This window comes from Artemia franciscana, chromosome 5, assembly GCF_032884065.1.
Source record: "Artemia franciscana chromosome 5, ASM3288406v1, whole genome shotgun sequence".
NCBI classification, from domain to species: domain Eukaryota; kingdom Metazoa; phylum Arthropoda; class Branchiopoda; order Anostraca; family Artemiidae; genus Artemia; species Artemia franciscana.
The window spans coordinates 1249601-1274179 of record NC_088867.1 but is presented as its reverse complement, the minus strand read 5'-3'; the positions used below and the strand labels follow the sequence as shown (position 1 = coordinate 1274179).

The 24579-nt window shown below is 36.0% G+C and overlaps 1 protein-coding gene across 1 annotated transcript in view; it reads right to left on the bottom strand.

Moving 5' to 3' along the window:
• Window positions 1–1257: 1257 nt before the first annotated feature.
• Window positions 1258–24579, bottom strand: part of LOC136026843 (vacuolar protein-sorting-associated protein 25-like) — a 28489-nt gene continuing 5167 nt past the window's right edge. Inside the window, exons 2-5 of the mRNA XM_065703554.1 lie at window positions 21815–21960; window positions 13406–13493; window positions 5313–5443; window positions 1258–1445 (exon numbers count right to left, since the gene is read on the bottom strand). Of these exons, the coding sequence (XP_065559626.1) occupies window positions 1330–1445; window positions 5313–5443; window positions 13406–13493; window positions 21815–21960 (481 nt within the window). The 3' untranslated portion in view covers window positions 1258–1329. The remainder of the gene's footprint in view (window positions 1446–5312; window positions 5444–13405; window positions 13494–21814; window positions 21961–24579) is intronic.

The following is a 24579-nucleotide window of genomic DNA, read 5'->3' as shown; positions in this document are numbered from 1 at the left end:
GCGTATTCAACAATGTTGAAGAAAGAGCCAACTGAATTTTTATTTTTACTGGCATTTCAGAGAAAATCAATCCGGCTCAATACTTTTTTGTTACGGATGCTAGTTCTTCCGATATGTCGAGATTTTTACTGTCCCCAATAAATATTTTCTTTAATAATTCGCCTATTCTTTGCATTTTTCTATTTTAAAAATCGGTTTATTCCTAATTTAACTTAGGCTGAATTTGTATCTATCATAACTTATTTCATTTAAGGAATTAGACAAATGGATTTTGCCAATCAATTCGCATTGAAAATCTAGCGTAAATAATAGACATAACTCGATTTACCATTTTTGACAAAATGTCTTCTTCTTTCACGAATTTATCCCTGCATATCCTATTTATTACCGGAAAACTGAATTTGCAGTAAGGTCCTCAATTGTCAACTCACAGGAAAGCAAAATTTATCGGTTTTATATACACAGTGCTATTCACAGAAGGGCGGATGGGTTGATTACCCCAACCCCCCTCGTCTTGGCTAAACAGGATTTTTCTTTTAACAGTCCGGCTACCCATGACTCTATATTCGTTATTGGCCACATAGACAAAAAAGTAGGCTCTTCTAGGCAAGGATCTGGTTTGAGACCATTCAATATATCATGATAGAGCGACTTTGATGCGCGAAAATGGAATCCTTAAAACACGGGAATAAGAAAAGAACCCCGTCACAAATCAGGCTTGGCTGGGACAATTTTAACTAAATGACCTTAAATCTTTGGGTATTCTTAGGCTGGGATGGAAGAATCATGTTTCCTATTTTGCCGGTCTAGGGAAGCTTAAATGGCGTGTACAAAGAGTATGGGTAACTTAAAATAGTAGAAACTACCGCTAAGGGCGACAAAAAAGTCTCAGCAGACTAGCATTTGGCGCTTCTGGGTATTTTTTCAGTGTAATAATATTGCAAATTAGTGGAATTGGCAAAATTGGCCTAATATTAAGTGTATAATCTCAGTTTCTGGAAAAGAATTGCAAGGCTTGAAAAAATGCTAAGAAAAGAAAAAAGCTAGATGGCGTTAGTGTTTTTTTTTTACATGTGTCAGTTTTCACTCCTATAAGTTGCCAATACTCTGCGGATGTGTAGTAGACGCAGTAGTGAAGGGTACCTTAACGTAAGATGTACCTCAATTGAACAGTGAAAACAAAAACATTTTGCAGGGCAAATCCGTCTATTTAATTCTTCCTCAGGTAAATTATATTCTTGTAAAACATCTGTCCGAAATTTTAAAAGAAAATGTATTCTTGGAAGTAAAGGTAAAAATCATAAAAGCAAATCGGAAGAACGTTGGTTTTTAAAAGAATTTCACACCCTGGGTTTCTTCATCTAGCTGAATTATTTCCGCTTTGCGTTTCGATTCCAGTGACTTCAATGCTAGCAACAGTAATCCTTCATCTAAATTATGGAATTCTAAAAAAAAGTGCAAATATTTACAGATTACAATATAAAATGAGAAAGATTTTAAAATATGTGTAAAGTAAAAAATATAAACGAGAATGAAAAGGTAAAAAATACAACGTCTGACAGCAAAGTTCGAGTGAGTTTTCTACTGTGGCGACAGAAAACAGATTTCTTTCTGGCGACAGAAAGAAGATTTCTAGTCGTAGCAGTATTGTACATAGTGTCTTTTGGTTAGTTCAGCATCCCCTTCAACATACCCTAAAAGTTTCAACTTAAAACTCTTAGCTGTTCCTGAGAAATTCCTGATATGCACGAGAATGAAAAGATAAAAAATACAACGTCTGACAGCAAAGTTCGAGTGAGTTTTCTACTGTGACGACAGGAAACAGATTTCTTTCTGGCGACAGAAAGAAGATTTATGATGTCGTAATTAAAATGAAATTAAAATATATAGTAACGGGTAGAAATTTTAACTAACAAAATGAAAAACATTTTTTCAAATATACGTATGTAGCAATGAAAGTGAGAATATTTCGGCTTCATGTCCAGAAGCCTTCGCCAGCGGAAAAAGTATCACTTAACAGTTAACCAATACACGAGTAAAGCAAAGAGAGATAAAAGAAAAGAAATCAACAAAAGGAAAAACGAAAGAAACTCCCGTTTAGTAGACTATATAGTTATAAATAGCAGTGTGGTCTAAGAAATTACTCAAGTTATGATGCCGTGATCAAATTTCTTATTCCATTTCGTTATTCTTATTCCATTTTTCAAAATTTCTTATTCCATTTCGTTATTCCTTTTTCCACCAGAAAAGGACGCCTATCAACATATCCAAAATCGGCATCGTTGCATTAAGGCGAGATTGAAAACAATGTAAACAAATACAAGGATACAGGACAAAAAAAAGGTATACAAAAAAAGGGAAAACGAAAGAAACTCTCATGTCACAAACATATAATTATAAATGGAAAACAGTGTTGTCTATCTTTACTTCTTTACATCACACTTTCAAATCCAAGTGTGTTCTTCCGTTGCAAGATTTTGGAGGATGTCTGTGTTTTCTAGCCTAGCTTAGAAAATATCGAAAGAATTTCGAACAACTGTCAGGCACGTCCTCCCATTAAAACTATAACTATTTTGATATTATCACTGTGGAAATTACGTTAAATTATTGGTGTTTAATTTTAATTATATTACGACTATTATCATATTAGAATGTAATGTAAAAACAAAAATAATTAATAGAGCAATAACTAAGCATTTCAATGGATACAACAACTACTACTAGTCACTCACTGCTTCACCAAGCCGCTTGAGGCCAACACGACACCGTGTGCTATTCTTCCATTCCCACTCATTCAAAGCCTCCTCTTTACACCCTCCAAAGAACTTCCTACAACATGTACAATTATGTCTTATATTTAAACTAGAATACGAGTTATACGGCTGTTACTCACCCCTATTCCAGAAATTCTGAAAGCCAGACCTTCTGGCCTTTAAAATGTCTAGGAGGTAGTAACCAGGCTTTGTTCTCAGGAGTACTAAAGTTTTTTTCTATTTTTCTTCCAGCACCTGGGTCCTCTTGGCATAAGGCCATGAGGATATAATTTTTACCCGGATGAAAAAAAATGCACTTTTTTGGGCCCATTGCCTCACTTTTTTTTAAAATAATAATAATAATCTTCTTAGCTTCAGGACTGAGAGCTGTAAGTTTCAACCTCATCAGGTAAAACAAGTTTCTTTGCCCATTTTTTAGGTCTATAAAGAATCTCCCCTTCTCACAAACTCTGAGCAGTCTTCTCAAAACTTTGAGCAGAAATCTTGGAGGCTTTAGGAGGCCCAGAAATCTAAAAAGGACACGATAGATTGTCTTTCAATAACTTTGACTCTTAAAAAGGGGTCTAGAGCTTTCAATTTCCACTCAAATAAGTCCCTCCAGAGTTCTACGACCACCCAGCCTGGGGAGGTTATAAAAATGTCTCTGATAAACAAGAAACTAAAAAAAGCAGTAACTACCAATGAATCAAATCTACTAGACACCATTAGAAATCTTAGCATCAGAAAGAGGACCAAACTTACAAATTTTGTGCTTGTGAGTAAGGGGGGGGGGGTGGTAGATTTTTATAAGCCCAAAAAGCAACTGACTTAATAAAAAAATACTACCAGGACAAAAAAAAACACTACGACAAAAATCGTAAGCTCTAAATAGGGAGGAATCAATCCCCGAAGCCACCCCTCTCCCCGCTTAATTTTCAAATCAGGAGTAAATCCAGGTACTGTGTTTAGGAGATTAGTATATTGTATATACTTGTGTGATTAAGCATGTAACATTTATGTAAGACAATTTTAATATAGAATTTGGGAAATGTGTTTCAGCAAAAATTATATGACTGCAACAGCTAAGGAAACCCAGTATAAAACTGTATAAAACCTGGTAAAACCAGGTTTTTACCAGGTTTTTTACCTGGGTTTTTTACCTGGCCTCCGCCAGGTAAAAAAGACACATAGCACTGCACTGAGGAACCAGGGAGACCAAAAAAGAGATAAAAAAAATTCAGAAAAGGATTAATCAAATTCCAAAAAGAAGCAGAAAACAGGCAGAAATTTCAAATAGTCATCCGCAGCAGATTGAAGAAGATGGCCCTTGAGCTGCAACCAGAAGAAGTCCATGATTTTAGTCAAGTAATTAAGTCAATGGCCTAAGTGAGTTTGGTGACTTTGTGGCTTTTAATACTTATTTTTGTTATAATCTACACCAGGCCGCTCCTGAGTAAGTGGGCTAGGGAATGAAGCATTAAGACAAACAAATGCTCCGAAGCAACTTGAACATTTTATTATACCAATATCTCTTATACGGGAAAGTATGACCCTACGAACTACCACTATATGCCAATAGAGCGCAGGAGCGTAACTCACACACTAATTTTAAATCAATACCTGTTTCACTCTATATCAAATATCTCGTAATACTACCAGACTAATTAAAAAAGGACTGTCTAACTGGTTTCTTGATAGTCAAAATGATTTCTCGACAATCTGTGTTTTTTTTCTTTGGGCTCTGATTTTTGTGTTTTATCACAAAATGTGTTTTGTTTAGAATTTAGCATTAATTGTGAATGTACATAATGCTGTGAATTGTGAATGTACATAATGCTGTGAATGTAATGCTGTGAATTGTGAATGTACATAATGCTGTGAGTTAATTAAGTGCTGTGATCCTAAAAACCGAATGGTAATTGTAAAGCAGAGTGGATCAATTTGGTTTCTGATAAAGGCCGTATCCAGGATTTTTCTTCGGGGAGGGGCTATTTTTTCCGAGAGGGTGGATAAAAAACTTTTAAAAAAGCATCATAAATGTGTTTATATGTATTACTGTGAGTGTCCGAAATTCGTGAATGTCGACATTCACCGGTGAATATCCAAAATACCGTTTTTCTCCTTGGATTTAGTCAGCGTTGCTAGTCAACTTTTTCAATTTAATGCAAGGTTTGATGATGACAGGTTAGGTTAGATTAGGTTAGCTTTTGTTAAATTTTTAACCCATTTCAAATATTTATAATCAAATTTAACCTAACCTAATCTAATTCAACCTAAATTGCCGTAATATAACCAAACTTTAACTTTTACCATCATAGCTTGCATAAGAATGAAAAAGCTGAATCGCAATGCTAATTGAATCCAAATAGAGATCAAAGAATTTCGGATATTCCCCGGTGACTGTTGACATTAACCAGATTTCGGACATTTACGGTAACACGTGCCTTTTTTCCCATTTTCAAGCGTCAGACAAACATTTCGGAAAAAGGGGGGTTTAAACCCCCTACCCCTCCTGGATACGGCCTTGCTTCTGAATTGCACTACAATTTTCGTTATTACCTTCATTGGCAGTATCTTCCCCTTGTGAGAGCTCAAAGAAAGTGCAAACACTGTTCATCATTCCATTTGCATTGGCCCAATTGTATATCAAATTACCCCATTCTTCCGGTGTATGCCAAAAGACATAAAATCTAAAACAAAAGCATTAATTAATAGAAATTCATTAACACCAACAACTTTTGTAATTAATCTCCATGAGCAAATGTTGGATCAAGAACATCCCAAACTACGGCGATGGCCTTCGTCAATTTTACCGGATACCTTTTTTTTTGCCAAAAAACCTGCACTATTACCGACAAGTTGCATAGGTCGAAAAACAGCGGCAGAACGTCATTTTTACGCCTGCCGCCACAATATAGGCCATGTTGCATTTATTCACTTTAGCAATAATATTTGTCATGTACCCATGAAGTGGTCAAGATTTTTAGACCTCTCCCATCATTTCCTGTATTTCCATATTATTTAGTTTGTTTGATTTTCAAACATTTTGAAATTACAATATACCAAACTAAGTTATGCAGAAATTGTTTGGCATTTTCAAATAATTCCAATTGTAAAGTTGCCATAATTTTACAATCGAACCTTATCATTGGAAATGGGCAAAGCAGTAAAAACAGGTGAACGTTGTGAAAACGTTTTGAAAATATGAAGACGTTGATACGTTCAAGCGCTAGAATGTCAAAAAGACTTAAACGAAATTGTCACGCAAGCAAAAGGTGAATTATACGAAAATTTTTCGAAATTACAAAAAGAAAAAAAACATAAAATCATTTAACTTAATGGAACACCAACCTAGACATAACCAAACGCTCCTCATCACTTTGTTACCAATGGGCCAGTTATATTATATATTAGATTATCTCATGCTTTTCATGGATATATACAAATCTTCCTCTGTTGCGAGTTTCCGCGGGTATATACATGGTCTAAAATTCTCCAGAAACGCATGCAAGACATGGCCTCATTTTTGGCCATAATTCTCAGTTGTGGACAAAAATATGAAAACAGTCAAAAAATGCGGGAACTATGGGAGAAAGGACAACATCAAAAAAGCCCTAGATATTAAAGTGTACAGTTATAAGACTTAGCTGAGCCTAAGTCTGCACGCATAAAAGCTGACCATTGTGACACTAACACTAAAAAGTCAAAACGCCTTAGACGAATCTTTAAAATAACTGAATTACGTGACAATTTTTGGAAAAATTAAAAAACCGTACGGATCATTAGACTTTGCTGAACCTGGTTCCTTAAGCGTTTAAACACTGTTTATCATTACATTAACACTGACCCAATTAAAAACTAAATTACACTATTTTCCGATATTTTCTTTGTTCTATGAGCCCCTATGGGCCATAAAACATCTAAGATCCTCTAGTCACTTGGATTCAAGATTTCAAGATTTTTAAGATTCAAGATTTTTATTTAAACTTCTGTACAACACACACAATATAAAAAAAGGGTCAAGCCGGAGACACAAGGTCGATTGACAAAGACCCGGTATAACAATATAGCACACCTATTTGACAGAAAAAAGAAACAAAAACAAATGCATAAAATAAATATAAATAAATCCACGACTCACCACTAGACGGGAACCCACCCACAAAACAACTTACACTCGGCAAATATCAATCCGAAAAACAAAACAAAAACAGTGTGCAAGCGAGGGTGACCGATGACCGGCAACTTATTTGAAAAAAAAAAAGAGCCCACTTTATCAATATCAAACAAACAACTATTCACTTTAAGATTTTTTTTTATCACTGATTCTTGAATTTATTTATAAGGATAGAATGAAGTTGCTTTTTAATATGTGGGAGAGATTTACTGTAGTCAATATATGGTAGATAAAGATGCCATGAACCCATGATCGAGAAATATGGCGAGAACCGTGATCTCTCAGTGGTTAATTTCAGGTGCTGCATTCTCCATTTATTACGGGTTTCATAAACATGGTCAGGTTGCTCAGGGAAAGAATTTCTCGTACGAAAGTACGAAGGCAGTTCTGAGCGGTTATATTTTACCTTGAATAAAAAAGAATGAAGAGTGAATAATTCTGAAACAGGCAAAATATTAGTTAATAAATATATAGTTTCAGTTTTAGATTTATTTGGATAGGAAGAAGGCGACGGTAAATATCTTTGCAAAATTCGAAGAGCCCGGTTTTGAAGAGTCTGTATCGGTTTTATATGATATTAAATAAAAAAAGAAGTTTTTTTTAAATGAAAGTAAGGAGCGACATTAAAACTTAAAACGAACAGAAATTACTCCGTATATGAAAGGAGCTTTTCCTCCTCGACACCCCTCTCTTTACGCTAAAGTTTTTTATTGTTTTAAAAAGTAGAGTTGCGAGAAAGAATCAAACTTTAGCGCAAGGAGTGGGGTGTCGAGGAGGAAAAGCCCCTTTTATATACGGAGTAATTTCTGTTCGTTTTAAGTTTTAATGTCACTCCTTACTTTCATTTAAAAAAACTTGTTTTTTATTTAATTTCTGAAAGTTTTTGAATTAATGCATTTCTGATTTTGGCTCTCCGTACATAAATTATAAAAATGAAATTTGCATATTAATTCTTTTTTTTGGCTAAATGGCTTTCTCTTAGTTTTGATCAGACGATTTTGAGAAATAAGGGGTGGGGAAGGAGGTCTAGTTGCCCTCCAATTTTTCGGTTACTTAAAAAGGCAACTAGATCTTTTATTTTTAACGAACGTTTTTATTAGTAAAAAAAAATACGTAACTTAAGAATTAACTTACGTAACAAACTTTTATATTCTTATATTTTTGATTATATATATGAGGGGGTTGGTCCCCTCGTTAATACCTCGCTCTTCACACTAAATCTTGTTTTATCCCAATTCTTTAAGGATGACCCCTGAATCAGAAAGGCCGTAGAATAAATAGTTGAAATTATTTTAAAAATATTTAGCATAAAGAGCGAAGTATTTATCTCCTCCTAAATACCTCGCTCTTTATGCTAGAGTATTTTTAGAACCCCTCATATGCGTGTTAATCTCTGTTCGTTTTAAGTTTTAATGCTTCTCCTTACTTTCAATTGAAAAAACTTTTTCATGTTTACATTTTCATTGTTTTTTTTTTTATAGTAATGCTAGAAAGTCCTGCGCCCTTTTCATTGAATTTCTCTTCCCCCATGAAATATTCCTCCAAGGAAAGATCCTCCCATATAGCCCCCTCCCCTGAACCCCACACCCAAACCAAAAAAATCCCCCTGATAACGTCGGTACACTTCCCAGTAACCATTACTGTATGTAAACATTGGTCAAAGTTTGTAACTTGCAGCCCCTCCCCCGGGGACTGTGGGGGGTAAGTCATCCCCAAAGACATAGTTATTATGGTTTTCGACTATGCGGAACAAAATGGCTATCTCAAAATTTTGATCCGTTGACTTTGGGGAAAAAATGAGCGTGGGAGGGGGCCTAGGTGCCCTCCAATATTTTTGGTCACTTAAAAAGGGCACTAGAACTTTTCATTTCCGTTATAATGAGCCCTTTTGCAACACTCTAGGACCACTTGGTCGATACGATGACCCCTGGGAAAAAAAAACAAAAAAAAAACAAAAAAAAACAAAAAAACAAAAAAACAAATAAACACGCACCCGTGATTTGTCTTCTGGCAAAAAATACGAAATTCCACATTTTTGTAGATTGGACCTTGAAATTTTTTTATAGGGTTCTCTGATACGCTAAATGCGATGGTGTAATTTTCGTTAAGATCCTATGACTTTTAGGGGGTGTTACCCCCTATTTTCCAAAATAAGGCGAATTTTCTCAGGCTCGTAACTTTTGATGACAAAGACTAAATTTGATGAACCTTATATATTTAAAATCAGCATAAAAATCCTATTCTTTTGATATATCTTTTAGCATCAAAATTCCGTTTTTTAGAGTTCCGTTTACTATTGAGCCGGGTCGCTCCTTACTACAGTTCGTTACCACGAACTGTTTGATTTGAAAGTTGCTAAATAAATCAGGGGACAATACGTAAGATGGGAATGCACCAAGGCAAAATAAATGAGTCGTAGAACTTCATAGGGGAAAAAATGCTGAAGCCTCCTCATTACACTAACTCCTTGGGCGATTTTAACGCGTGATCTATTACAATGTTCTTTATAAGATGGATTTTCATCAATAGTTATACCAAGATACCGGAGTGAAGTTACCCTTTGAATTCGAATATCTGTAGCCTGATCAATTATAGCTGAAATTCCTTTTGCTTTGTGTCCAAGTCTACTATAAATGATGAATTTCGTTTTGGCGGCATTCAATGACAAAAGATTAGCTTTTAGCCATACAATCAGCTGGGAAAACACGATTTGCAGCTTCTCTTTGACATCATCTTCCGACTTCCCTGCAAGTGTTGATCCGGTATCATCGGCGAAAAGGACATTCAGGCTGTTGGTTTCTGTTGTTGATGGAAGGTCATTTATGTATATTAGGAAGAGCAGTGGTCCCAGAATTGAACCCTGAGGAACACCAATATTGGGCAATAAGCATGGATCCGAAACTGTTTTATTGATAGTTGTTACTTGGGATCGACCTGTTAGGTAAGATGCGATAAAATCGTGCGCTGGTCCTCGTATCCCACCATGGCTTAATTTAAACGACAATATTTCGTGACAAATCGTGTCAAATGCCTTCTCAAGATCCAAAAAAATACTTGCCGGAATCATTTTTTATCAAGACATTCGTGAATAAATTGATTATAAAAAAATCGCTCCATTAATTTAGAAAAACCTGAAAGAATAGATATCGGTCTGTGATTCGTGCAATTACTCCGGTCAGAGCTTTTATACAGTGGTATCACCTTTGCTTTCTTAAATGAATCCGGAAAAGTTCCCGATCTAAATGACAGATTTATTAAATGACACATCATTTTATTAATACTCGGTAAAATAACTTTCACAATGTTCGTAGACGATTCATCAATCCCCGGGGAATTCCCATTTTTCAAAAGCTTACCAATATTGGCAAGCTCTTCCTCTGTTACCGGTGTTAAAAACATAGATTTTACAGAAGACTTAAGACTTTACGAGGTATGTACGATAATCACATTGACCATGGGGCAGGTTACGTTGGAGCTTGTTGGCTACCGATTGTCCAATTGACGCGAAATGCAAATTCATGTAGTTAGCTATTTCTAGCTCCCTTTCAATTATATGACCATGAGCGTCCTTTATTTCTGATGGTGTAGAAGTTTTTGTGATCGATTTAAGCATGAATTGATTAATTGTTGCAGAAGCAACAACTAGGTTGGGTATCTTCGTCATTGATTAAACACTTTATCGTCAACACGTCGAAACTTTTGAAACAAGACGTCTTAAGAAATATTTGCTCTTCAAAACAATGACACGCTCCTTAAAGACGGTTTCAAAATACGCTGTTTCTGCTTAAAACTGACTCTATTTATTATTCCCAAACACCCAATCAATGTAGTTGGCATTAAAATGGTTTGTTTATTGGGGCTCAACACTTTGTTACTTTGCCCCAAAACATTAAACTTATCATTTATTTAGGATTCAATGGACGGTAAGGACAATTTGCTTCTAGAAACAAATTATTCTTAATCTCAAATAAAAGTTAGAAAGCAGTGGCGTTTAATTAGCACAAGCAACTAGCCCTCTCCTCTGGGTTTCAACATGCTGCGCAATCCTTGCTTATGAATTACTCTCGATGATAGAGATGAAAACAAATTTTTCCTAGCCTCAAATGCATATAAGACACCAATAAAAGGTGTACCAACTAGTAAAATTTATTTTAGATGGAGAGTAAATTCGTTAAAACAGCTAAACTAAAAAGTACATCAACTAGAAAAATTTGCAAACCCGTATTCACTTAAGATGACCGTGGTCTAGCGACCGATTAATATCCGAAAAAATTAAATCTATTATTTACTTTCGATTTTGTTAATGGTAAAGACAATCTAGCTCTAGAAACAAATTTTCCTCAGCCTCAGGTGCACATCAGAAACTAACAATAAATACTTTGCAAAAGTATCTAACCCCTCGTCCCCTGAAGATCAGAGTGTACAATTCATCCTTAAAAAAGACTCTCTATCATGGAGACGGAAATCATTTTTATTTTACCTTGAGTATATATCATATCAACAATAAGTAGTACAACAAGTAGAAGCCGCAGAACACATAGCAACTAAGATGATCTTGGTTTGGTTCTACAGCCCACTAGTATTTTCAAGTCTTTCGCTTTTGTTCACCCTTTTTTCTGCAAGGAAGGTTACAGAAAAAGAAAAGCAAATTCTAACTGATCCTTTATCCAGCAAGAAAACGATAGAATCTCTCGAAAAATTGTTACAAAAACAGAAAAAAAAACCGCTGGATATAAGGGGCAAGCTACTGACAAGATTTGGCTGAATTTCGTTTCATTTTGCATGTAAAATTAGTTACTCTTTGTATTTAATTTTTTCTAAATTCATTTCAAAAAAAGTTAGTCATAAAAAACTTTATCCTAAAATATATTCCCTTCCTCACCCATCACTGCTGTACTGGTGCAACAAGCCCCGTCTTTTATGTGTATACTGAGACTGAAGCTGTTAACTCTACAATGACAAAACTCTAGGCTCCTAGTTCAGAAGTTCATTTTTTCATTCGGGAACAGCTGTCTGAAAATCAGTGGAGCGATGATTAAGCTCCAATTTGTTTAGCAATTAGATAATTTTTATTGTCAGTCTTGATCCCAAGCGCCGGAATAGAACAGTAAACTCGAAAAAATTCGAGATTAGGAAAGAAGGGATTTATAGGAGTCGTATCGAATAGAGGCATCTCTTCGAAATTGAAATATTTTATGTGTTACGGATCCCTAGGATCAAACAGTAAAATACATGAGACTTTGTGACCTATGGTCTTGACATGCACCCATCATTCCTTTCTACCCATCATATCAGCAATGATTAAGCTCCAATTTGCTTAGCAATTAGATAATTTTTACTGTCAGTCTTGATCCCAAGCGCCAGAATAGAATAATGAACTCGAAAAAATTCAAGATTAGCAAAGAAGGGATTTACAGGAGTCATATCGAATAGAGGCATCTCTCCTGTCGTGCGTCTTTGTCTCATCGTATAGGCAAAATTGAAATAGTTTATATGCTACTGAGCCTTAGGATAAAACTGTAAAATACATGAGACTTTGTAAGCTATGGTCTTGACAACACCCATCATTCCTATCTACCCATCATTCCATTAGTAACTTCAACCAAATCATCAAAAAAGAGCAAGAAGCAGTCTAACTATATAAAACTTTTTTTTAAATGTTAAAATACCAAAATGCTTGAGGTTTCACAAAAGGAGGACAGAGGAGAACATAATTACAGCTATATAACGGGGGTGGGGGTAGATCAAGACAGATTATTGTTTTCAGAGAATTAAGAGATATATAATTTTATACAGACTAGTAGCCTTAACCTGAAATTTCTTACATCTTTGTGGTAGAATTGTTATATGTCTATAGTTGAAAGTCTTAGACAGACCAATGTCAATGGTTACTATGTGTCGATAATTTGACGAACGTAAAATAAGGTCAAATGGAACCCTTAAGGCCAATCTTATTTCTGCTAATCAGCATTCTCAATTTGGCGTTTTGCACAATTTCGAAAATATGCATTTTCTAGAACCTCTGTTCCATATTCTCCAATGATCCAGAAACAGCAAATTCTTTGGTCGCTGTTTCTGTCAATCCTTCAAACTAAAACCTTAGTTTTGAGCTCCAATTTACCCAAAATTAGCCTTTTTCCTTTCTGGTTTTGTGGAATATGGCAAATGGAGATTGTTTATACCTATCCAATTTGCAGATTGGTATGAAAAAAAAAAAAAAAAAAAAAAAAAAAAAAAAAAAAAAAAAAAAAAACACGAAACACGTTGGTTTCCTTCAGCACAGCTGAAAATAGAACAGTGGAAACTAACAGTTTCCAGGAGACCCACGCCATCAGATAGGTGGAGATTCTGAATGTAGATTAACTTTTACAAGCTAGTTCTCCAGTTTAGTCAATTTCGCTGGTTTTCTTCATGTTTTTATGTTGTAATTAGAAAAACGTCTTCAGTTTTAGGATGTAATGAAGAAATTACTTACTTACTCTTTTGTGTGTCAACCCAATTCGCTGCTTTTCTATCTCTAAGACTTTCTACTACAGTTCTAATGCCTTCTTCTGAAAGTTTCCCTGAAAGAAGAAACTAGGTCAGGTTTTATCAGAGGCAACCCTATAGCATTGCCTATAGTAAAGGCCATACTGCTCCAATGTTTTATTATTTATTTATCTGTTATTTATTTTTTCTCCAGAAGCACTTCATATGGAAGGTGTCGTCGCATGAACTTCGGTAAGGGCTCATTGGATTGGAAATCGGAAGTTCTAGTGCCCTTTTTAAGAGTTAAAAGTGATTGGAGGGCAACTAGCCCCCCTTCCACGCCCTTTTTCCCAAATACATCTGACAAAAATTTTGATTTTTGCTTTTTTGCCACGCCCTTTTTGCTAAAAATAGTTCAAAGATCATATAAAAAAACTCCGGTATCAACAAAACCCCCCAGGGCCCAGGCGCAGGCATTGTAAGTTATGCCCAGGTAGCATGTATGGTTTTTATGGAATGGATGCTCGTATACACTTCAGAGAGGGCCTCATTTGATTGGAAATTGAAAGTTATAGTTCACTTTTCAAGAGTCAAAAGAGATCGGAAGGCGACTAGTCCCCCCACTCCACGCCCTTTTTCCTGAAACCAGAACTTGGAGATAACTATTTTTTTAAAAATAGTTCAGAGATCATATAAAGAAACCTCCGGGGTCAAAACGACCCCCAGGGCCAGGGGGCAGGCGTTGCTAGTTATGCCCTAGGGGCATTTATGGTTCTCATGGAAGGGATGCTCGTACAAACTTCAGAGAGGGTTCATTTGATTTGAAATTGAAAGTTCTAGTGCAGTTTTTGAGAGTCAAAAGAGATCGGAGGGCAACTAGCCCCCTCTACGCTCCTTTTCCCCAAATGCATCCGAAAAAGGTTTTAAGATAGCCAGTTTGTTAAAAAATAGTTCAAAGGTCAGATAACAAAAACTCCAGTGTCGACACCCCCAAGGCCCGGGGACAGGCATTCTATTATGCCCTGGGGGCATATATGGTTTTTATGGAAAGGAAGCTCGTATAAACTTCAGAGAGGGCTCATTTGATTATAAACTGAAAATTCTAGTTCACTTTTTAAGAGTCAAAAGAGATCCAATGGCAACTATCCTCCTTTTTTCTCCAAACCCATCCGGTAAAAATTTTCGAGATAGCTATTTTTAAAATAGTTCAAAGATTAGATAAGAACAACTCCGATATAGATACAGCCCCCATGGCCTGGAGCGTTGTAAGTCATGCTCTAGGGACATATATGGTTCTTATGGAAGGGATGCTCGTATAAATTTCACATAGAGCTCATTTGAATGGAAATTGAAAGTTCTAGTTCACTTTTTAAGAGTCAAAAGAGATCGGTGGGCAACTAGTCCCCCCATGCCATTTTTTCCCCAAACCCATCAGACACAAATTTTGAGATAGACATTTTTTTTAAATAATACAAAGTTCAGATTACGAAAACTCCGGTATCGACACAACCCCCCAGGGTTCGGTTGCAGGTGTTGTAAGTTATGTCCATGGGACATATATGGTTCTTGTGAAAGGGATGCTCGCATAAACTTCATAGAGGGCTCATTTGATTGCAAACTGAAAGTTCTAGTTCACTTATTAAGAGTCAAAAGAGATCCGAGGGCAACTAGCAACTCCACACCCTTTTTGCCCAAAACCAATCCGATAAAATTTTGAGATCGCCATTTTGTTAAAAGTAGTTCAAAGGTTAGATAAGAAAAAAACTCGTGTCGACGCAACCCCCCAAGGCCCGGGGACAGGCGTTGTAAGTTATGCTTTGGGGGCATATATGGTTCTTATGGAAGAGGTGCTTGTATAAACTTTGGAGAGGGTTCATTTGATTGGAAATTGAGCCATTTTTTTTTAAAGTAGCTCAAACATCAGATACCTAAAACTCCAAAGTTATGCCCCAGAGGCGTATTAGGTTTTTATGTAAAGGATGGTCATATAAACTTCGAAGGTGGCTTTTTAAGAGTAAAAAGAGATCCGAGCGTAACTAGCCCCCCCCCCTAGCCCTTTTTCCCCAAATCCATCCTATTTTGAGATAGCTAGTTTTTTTAATAGTTCATGCATCAGATAACAAAATTCCGGGGTCAAAACAGCCCTCCAGATCCCGGGGAAAGTGTCTTAAGTTATGCCCCGGAGGCATATGAGGCTTTTATGTAAGGGGTGGTCAAATGAACTTCATATAAGTGGTCACATGAGGGGTGGTATTATAGATTTTTATTGTTTTAAAAAGTAGAGTTGTGACAAAGAGTCAAGCTTTAGCGTAGAGAGCGGGACGTTGAGGAGGGGACAACCCCTTTCTTATACGGAATACTTTCTGTTCCTTTTAAGTTTTAGTGTTGATCCTTATTTGCAGTTTAAAAAAAATTTTTTTTATTTAATTTACTTTTTAGGAGTCAAAAGTGACCCGATGGCGACTAGTCCTCCCTCCCTTCCAACCTTCCCTAAACTCCCTTCCCCAAACGCATCCAATCGAATTTTTTATACAGTAATTTTGTTGAAAATTGATGAAAGATAATATAACAAAAACTCCGGGGACGAAACAGCCCCCCCCCCCCACAGAATCCGGGGGCGAGTGTTGTAAAATGTGCCCAGGCGGGCATATGAGATTTTTATGGAAGGGATGGTCGTTAGACTACGGAGGGGGCTTATTCGATTGTAAATCATAAATTTCTAGTGCCCTTCTAAAGAGTCGAAAGTGATTGGAGGGCAACTAGTCCCCATCCAAGGCCCTTTTTCCCAAATGCATCCAATCAAAATTTTGAGATAGCTATTTCGTTCTAATAGTTTAAAGATCAAATAACGAAAACTCCGGGTCGACACATCCCCCCGGAGCCCGGGCAAGGGTATATACGGTTATATGTAAGTGGTAGTTGTACAAATTTCAGAGATGACTCGTATGATTGGAAATTTAAAGTTTTTGTTACCTTTTTAAGAGTCATCAAACGTGATCAGGGGGTATCTACCCCCCCCCCACGTCTTTTACCCCAAATACAACCAATAAAAATTTTGAGATAGCCATTTCGTTCAAAATGGTCTAAAATTTGATTACTGTAAATTAGGGGCTGAGAAATCCTTCATACCACCCGGGATAGGAATTATAACCTTAAGAATCGAAAGTAGTCAAAAATTATCCCCCTCCCCTTGTGAGTTTTTCTCCAAACACATTGAAATAAAATTTTTAAATAGCCATTTCGTTCAAAATAGTCCAAAATTCAAATTGCTATAACCTAGGGGTTGAGAAATCTTCCCTGTGCCCCGGGGCAAGGATTGTAACTTGTGTAAGTACCCTGTTATTACAACATAACGTTCTGTGGAAGGGGCGGTCGTATTAACTTTGGAGGGGGCTCATTCCATCTGAAATTGAAAGTTCTAGCTCTCTTTTAAGAGCCAAAAGTGATCAATGGCCAATTAGCCCACGTCCCACTTTCCCCAAGGACATCCGGTCAAAATTTGGAGATAGCCATTTTGTTCAAAATAGCTCAAAGGCCAAATAACTCTGTCTCCAGGGCCTGGGGAAATGGCTCTGAGTTACGGAACTTAATTATAGTTACTTTAATAATTTGTTTACTTTGATACTTGGATTTAATGATTTACGTGGTAACCTCGATTTATTGAGCAAGGGCTGTAAGTTTTGCAAGTTGTTTATTGTTACTTTGATTAATTTAATACCTTGTTAACTTTGATTCTCTCTTTACTTTGATACTTTGGTACTTTGATATTATTACTTAGATACTAGTTTTGATACTCTGGTGAAAGTTTGATGTTGAAAAAAAAAATCTTATTTTGAAATAATGAGTTTTTTTAAACTTGAAAGTTTTGCAATAAAAAAACAAACAAAAATTAATTAAAAACTTTCCGAAAGTTTTTTTTCCCAATTCTTTCCGAAAGAATTGGAGTTGTGTACTTCTAATGAATGGTGTCTTCACAACAAACAAGAGTTGGTTACTGCCCATTTCTCAAACGGTAAAATTATCATTCTCTTACTTAAATAACGAATTCTCTTACTTAGAATTATCCTTCTCTATCTTAAGTGACTACTAAGTTCTGCAAAATTAGTTTAGGTTTTTTTTATTATAATAATTGGGAGAACAGAATTCAAAGATAAGTGAGAATTGGATTAGTGAATGGTTGTTAGACCGCGGTTGTCTTCCGAGAATAGGAGTTATCTACTTCTAATGAATGGTGTCTTCATTACAAACAAGAGTATGGCTACTGTCCGTTTCCCAAACGGTAAAAATATCCTTCTCTTACTTAAATAACGACTTCTCTTACTTAGAATTATCATTCTCTTACTTTACTGGCTACAAAGTTCTGCAAAATTAGTTTACCTTTTTTTATAATAATTAGGAGAACAGAATTCGAACACAAGTGAGAATTGGATTAAGGGCTGGTTGTGTGTGGTATAGTGATTATAGTATAATTATAGTATGCCTCCTGAGGCATTGCAGGAAGAGAGGAGGAACCATCCATTTCAATTCAAGGATTGGTTGCTAAGCTACGGTCAGGGGTTATGTACTTCTACGGAATGGTGTCTTCACTAAGAACAAGAGTATGGTTATTGCCCGTTTCTCTAACGGTAAAAGTATAAGGTCTACTGTGTATTTGGCGCTTTAATAAAAGTATTTATATTACAAATATTTTCTTTTCTTTTATTACAACATTGGAAATAAAGTGATAATTGCAGTGAAACCAGACCAGGATTTACTAATAGGTCCACTAGGCCTTGAGGCTTTCACTAGCGGCAAAAACGCTTGAGCGTAGAGGCGTGAAAATTTTAAATCCGGCCAGGGTGAAACAAAATATTCAATTCAATTTACTAGTTCTTACCAAAATTATCAATTTACTTTGGAATAAAAAAAAAATTTTGAATATGGAATTTTGAAAAACTAGAAACTTTGGCAATCAAAAACGAACTGAAATTAATTTTTAAAAAACTTTCCGAAAAGAAGTTTTCAAAAGAAAAGCAAAGGCCATATAAAAAATAAGTAAGAAAAATAAAATTTCCTTGAAATAGGTACCTAAACTACAACCCTCAAGCATTTCCTACCATCCAAAGAGTTCAAGGATTGCATACAGTGACAATATGCTTTCACTATACACAATGATATACTATAGCTCAGCACTACCACTTTCGTAAGGCCAAATGAGCCCAGAAGAAATAAAATATACAATTAGGCCTACTACCTTGACAAGACTTCATTGTACATTTTATTTATAATGGACCCAGTTATGCAGAGCTGGTATTCATATGTCTAGGTTTTTTCCACCTACAGATAGATCTTTGTGTATCACTAGGTCTACGTCTGCTACCTGACAAAGCTTATTGCAAATACTTTCGACTTTGTATTTCTTTCTTTAAGTAATTAGAAATAAGTAATTAGTAATAAGTAGTAGCTGTGTTCCTGCGTGTTCGTCCTCTCATATTGACAATTGGTGACAGAAGGGCACAAAAGCCCTCAGAAGGAGATTAGTGGATGTACTTGTAAAAGAAAGTTACTGAAGACACACCAAATATATTGAATGTCTTAGAGATGAAATTTGGGGGGACCATCGATTGGTGCTACTTTCTAATATCCTGAGGTCTTCGAAGCCTGGAACCATATGCAAAATGTCACGATATGTGGAAAAGGCGGGAGAGGTTCAATCGAGCCCGAGTGAATGAAAATAAGTATTGTTTTATATTGAGTGTGTGTTCTATGCAGTGTTGTATCATTAAATTACGTTGTGTATGGCCTTAGGGCTCAAATAAACTTTTTTTTTCTTTCTACAAGACATCAGCATTGCAAAGATTCAAAAATACCAACAAATGCTTGCTTTTATGCAAGTAAAAATAGACTGGAGTGTAGGGGGAGGGAGACTTTCTTCCCATCCCAACTCAAACTCACGCCTCATCCCAGGTTTCGATGGACCTTACAGCAGGGTTGTAGACTAATTCAGGGAGAAAATGAATTAAATCTTGATTCGTTTAAAACACAAGCTATGTCTCGACTCGGTGCAAATTAGTTCAGTCCTAACTCAAATAAGAATCAGCTGAGTGATGATTAGGAGCATTTTTGTGTTTGATTGTTTGAGTTTTGTGTTAATTTTAGTTTTTCGGTTTCTTTCCTTTTGTACTCCACTTTTTCCCTTTTGTATGTGGATAAGAAATAAATCATTAATTTATGAAATGCCTTTTGACTTGGTGTAATAACTAGTAGCACAGCAAGATACTGATCGTCAGTAGGTATTAAACAAAGAAAGGTTTATGCGAGAATGTTTCAAATAAAGTATTCGTGAATTTCTAAAAAAATTCAGGAAGCTATAGCACAGAACTTGAGAATACATTCTCAAATTTAATACATAATTTTAACCAGAAAAGTATGTACGAGTGAATGTATTTCCGTCTAAAAAAAAGACTTGTCCCTAGCGAAGTGAAAATTAAGAACAAAAACAAACAGAAATAAAAACAGATGAGTGTATAAATTTAAACGAACAAATCAAGACTAAAAAAGCAAGACTAAAATAAACACAAGAGAAGACAAAGGAGAGACAAACAAATAACAAGGAATAAAACAACAACTAGACAACTGATACAAGAAAGCGATGTAACATTTGTTTCCTATTGAATTTTTACAGAGTCTTTGAGTTCTCTTCTCCTTAATCATGCACGGAGCAGGGATATTGTAATGATGACTGTTAACTGAGCTACGCTTCCAGGGAGTTATGGCAGCAGAAATCTGTGAAATCAGCAGAATGAAGAGCACATCATAAATTTATTTTTATCTGACAGAAGAGCCTAAAAAGCCTAAAAAGGAGAAAGCGTTAACACATATGGTGCTGCCGTTGCCACGAACAAGTAGACTTGAGTCTACCAACCCAAAGACTTCTTCGAGAATAAAGTTGCATACTGTAAACTTTTCGGGCATTTTTAGGAAAACAACTAACGAATAGGATTTAACATTACAACCAATAGGCAGGAAAACATACGTTTAGTTGAATGACAGGCTTACAACATTTTCGAGTATTACTCTGGAGGTAGGATCACTCCTATTACAGCTCAAACCTGTTGCCCCAAAATGCCCTTTGAACACAAAAGGCTTTTTGTACATTTCAATCGTCTATTAATGAGGAACATGTTGATTTAACATAACAACCAATAGGTGGGTCAAGATAGGTATTGCGTATCTTGACGGACCTATATACGTCTTATAACGTTGTCACCGAGTTATACTTTGGGGGCAAGATCGCTTCCATTATGGTTAAACAGCATTTTTTCATATGAATTTTTAAACGCCGCAAAAACCTTTTCGAAATATGAAAAAGAGCGACTTAATTGTCAGCATAATTAAGCACTGTTAAATCAAGACCAAGGTGCAGAAAACCAAATTCAACCACATGCTTAACTTCAACAATACTTTCATTGTAAAAAAAAAACAGCAAAGAACAGGAATGCTCCTTGGCAGATCCCTTTGCGTTGCAGGATAATTCTGAGACAATTTTCATCCCACTCAGCACTACTACTACTACTACTAATAAATCACTGCAGCACCAAGCCGCCTGAGGCCAACACAGCTACGCAAGCTCCTCCTCCAACCTAATCTATTTAAAGCCTCCCTATTTACACCCTCCCAGCAAGTTCCCATTTCCTTTAAATCTTTATTTATGGCATCCTCCCAACCCAGACAAGGACGACCTGCTTTCCGTGTAGCCCCAGACGGTTGGCCAAAAAGGACAATCTTTGGTAATCTGTCATCCTTCATCCGTAGAACATGGCCTAGCCATGTCAACCTTTCTTTCATTATAGCCCAAGAAAGCGGGATTGAACCACATTTTTTTGGGAGCAACAGACATCAAATTTAGCAAAAAGAAATGGGTGAAAAATCAACAAAAATAAGTTAAAACTGACGCCTTCAAACAGTTTAAGAAGATATAGCATTCTTTTTAAGGTGGAGTTGTCATTGGGAACCTATAGACTTTAATGTACAAATTTTTATGGACATAACACATTCTCAATTTTAACTGTTTAGATTTGCAGTGCTTACTTATTTTCAATGTGGCAACACTGACGATACTATGGTACTATTCTATTAGCCTCATAATTTTTAGACATCCAAAAGAAAAATCTTAGAAAGTTGTGGGTTCAGTTATGAATAGTCCTGAGATAGGTCCAGGGAGAATTATATGTTTTATTTTGATGTCCTTGGTACTTTATGCAACATTAATTTAATACAACCTAAGTGTAAAAGGAAGAATAAAAAAGATTAAAAGCTGCAATAGTAAGCTCTAGTAGTAGTGCTGATATTAGCTTGCAGTAGTAAGGATACTTCTATTACTGATTTACAGTGAAGCATATTCCGAGAAGAAAAAAAAGATTAAAAACAAACTCACTGTTTATTGACTTATTGTTAAACAGTGGACATGAATAGGCTTCATTAATATCTAAAATAAATTGTTTGTTTGCTTTACAATATTCGAGTGCTAAGTTTCTCCATGCTTCTAATTGCTTATTTCTTGTATCTTCATTTGGTTGGAGCCTGAAAAAGAACATGTCTTTAACTAAAACATTGACAAAGATGCACTTTTTATAGGCTGGAATACACCTAGATGATTAAGCACATTAATATGGATAGCTTGTTTTCATCCATAGCATGGGTGCACACTTTTTGACACTTAAAGGAGGATGAGTGTGTGGACAGGATGTGAGGAGGATGAGTGTACTCCTTCCCAAAAACCCGAAAATATCAGTATTAGTACAGAGTAAAGCACAGAAGCCTCAAGAGAATAGAAAACCAATATTCAATTGAGAATACATATAATTATTATAGATACACTTTTAATGTTTAGCCTAACGTTAGACACGCCTGTTTTAGCCCTTATAGAATCATAAAATCATGAGCATACTGAAAACAGTAGATATTCTACATGGATTACAGCATGCAAGAGTTAAGTTTCTATATGCTTTTAATTGCCTATGTTTTATTTCTTTATTTGATTGAAGGAAGAACATTGCTTGAACAAATTGAAGAAACATCAACAGCCCCTCATTTACCTTAAATCACAATTGCCAGCGAGGTAAGGTGGTGATGGATCCTGTAGATTTCTCACTGGTGGTGATGTAACTGAATTCTAATTGAGCTTCCACTCAACGTTGGCCCAAGCTGGGAAAACAGCTTTATGTCTCCATCAAACTAAGCCTTCTTTCCTCTTAAATTTCATAAGCATGAAATAGGCTACATCAAAAGGCTGAGCTAAGTGGATGAATTGGGTATGAGACAGACAAAACGCACAAAGTTTTGTCAAACAACTTGACCGACTGTAAATAAAGAGAGAAGGACAAGTTGTTTCCTGCCATTACTTTTGAACCCTCTTGTTTTGTCAGTGCAGGAAAAATATGCCCATGATAAGCTGGAAAAGACCTGCATAATTAAGTTCACTTATGGGCATAGCTCTTTTTGATCCTTGGGTTTTGGGTCTTCATTATTTGAAAGTATTATATGTGAATATCTCCAGCAATAGTTGTCACTTTGAAAACCCCTTAAATTCCATGCTTAATTTAACATAAAATGGCTAGTGTGGGGACGTTGATAAAAGAAAAATTGATTTCATCAAGTTCAAAAAATTTGACTGAAAATAAGTTCGATCTTGAGGGTTATAGCGAAGGAGGGGTTTAAAGGTTCACATTTTCCTAGAACGTGATAAAGTAGGCCAAAGCATAGGAGCCTGAAAGGTAAAACAAATCATGACAGTCAATTAAGAACATTGATTATTAGCATTAATATACTGTTATAGTATCATATCTTTTTTTTACAGATAGTACACAAACAGATAGTAAAACACCATTTAGTTTTCTGAATTGACAATCTGAACAAAAGACAAATACTGGTAAGATTTAACCTGAAAACTATGATATGATCCTGTAAGTTTAATAAAACAGTTTTCCTGGCTAGTGTAGATTGTATGGGTCAATTGGCTTTTGAATACCCATAAGACATCACACTATTCTTTTTCCCTTAGGGCAAGCAACTTGCCAAGTTTTGAATTTGACAAGTTTTATCAGTAGTTTCGTGAGCATACCCTGTTTTTTCTAAGGGATCAAGTTAGAATTTCATGGATAACTATTTTCCATGGGTGGGTGGGACTTCTAATAAAATATTTTATACTATGGTTGTCTTTATTATGCTACTACTAATAATAATAATAACTCACTGCAGCACCAAGCCGCCTGAGGCCAATACAGCTACGCACACTCCTCCTCCAACCTAATCTATTCAAGGCCTCCCTCTTTGCACCTTCCCAGAAAGTTCCCACTTCCTTTAAATCTTTATTTATGACATCCCCCCACCCTAGACGGAGACGATCTGCTTTCCGTGTAGCCCCAGACGGTTGGCCAAAAAGGACAATCTTTGGCAATCTAACATCCTTTACAGAACACAGAATGTGGCCTAGCCATCTCAACTTTTCTTTCATTATAGCCATAGAAAGCGGGATTGAACCACATTTTTTGTATAGTCTACTGTTTGAAATATGGTCAGTCAGCCAGGTACCCAGAACAATCCGTAGGCAATATCTCTGGAAAACATCTAGTAAATTTTTGTCCGCTTTTTGGAGTGCCCATGCTTCAGAGCCATATTTGACCACTGTCATCACTGTTGCTTCCAACATTCTACTCTTGGGTTGCAGACTTATCTTGCTATTCTTCCAAACCTTTTTTAACTGTGAAAAAACACCCTGAGCCTTAGATATTCTACTTTTAACATCTTCACTGCTCCCACCATCTTTACTAATAATACCACCAAGGTAAGTGAATCTGCCCATCTAATCAATCTTTTCGTTACCCAACATCACCTTTTCACTTATTCCTAGCCTTAGTGACTTAGTCTTCTTGACATTAATTTTCAAACCTATTCTAGCACCCTGAATTCACAAAATCTCTAAGCATTCATTTATTTTGCTCACACTTTCATCTAACATGCTTAAATCATCAGCATAATCTAAGTCCAGAAGAGTTTTCCTCCCCATTTGATTCTGTGGTCTCCATATAAAGGGGAATAGAACACAACCCCCTTTGCTAAAGCTCTTCTATCAACAGAATAGAATTCTTGCTCATAATTGATAAAAATTGAGGACCAAAGATGTCTTACAACAAAGGGACT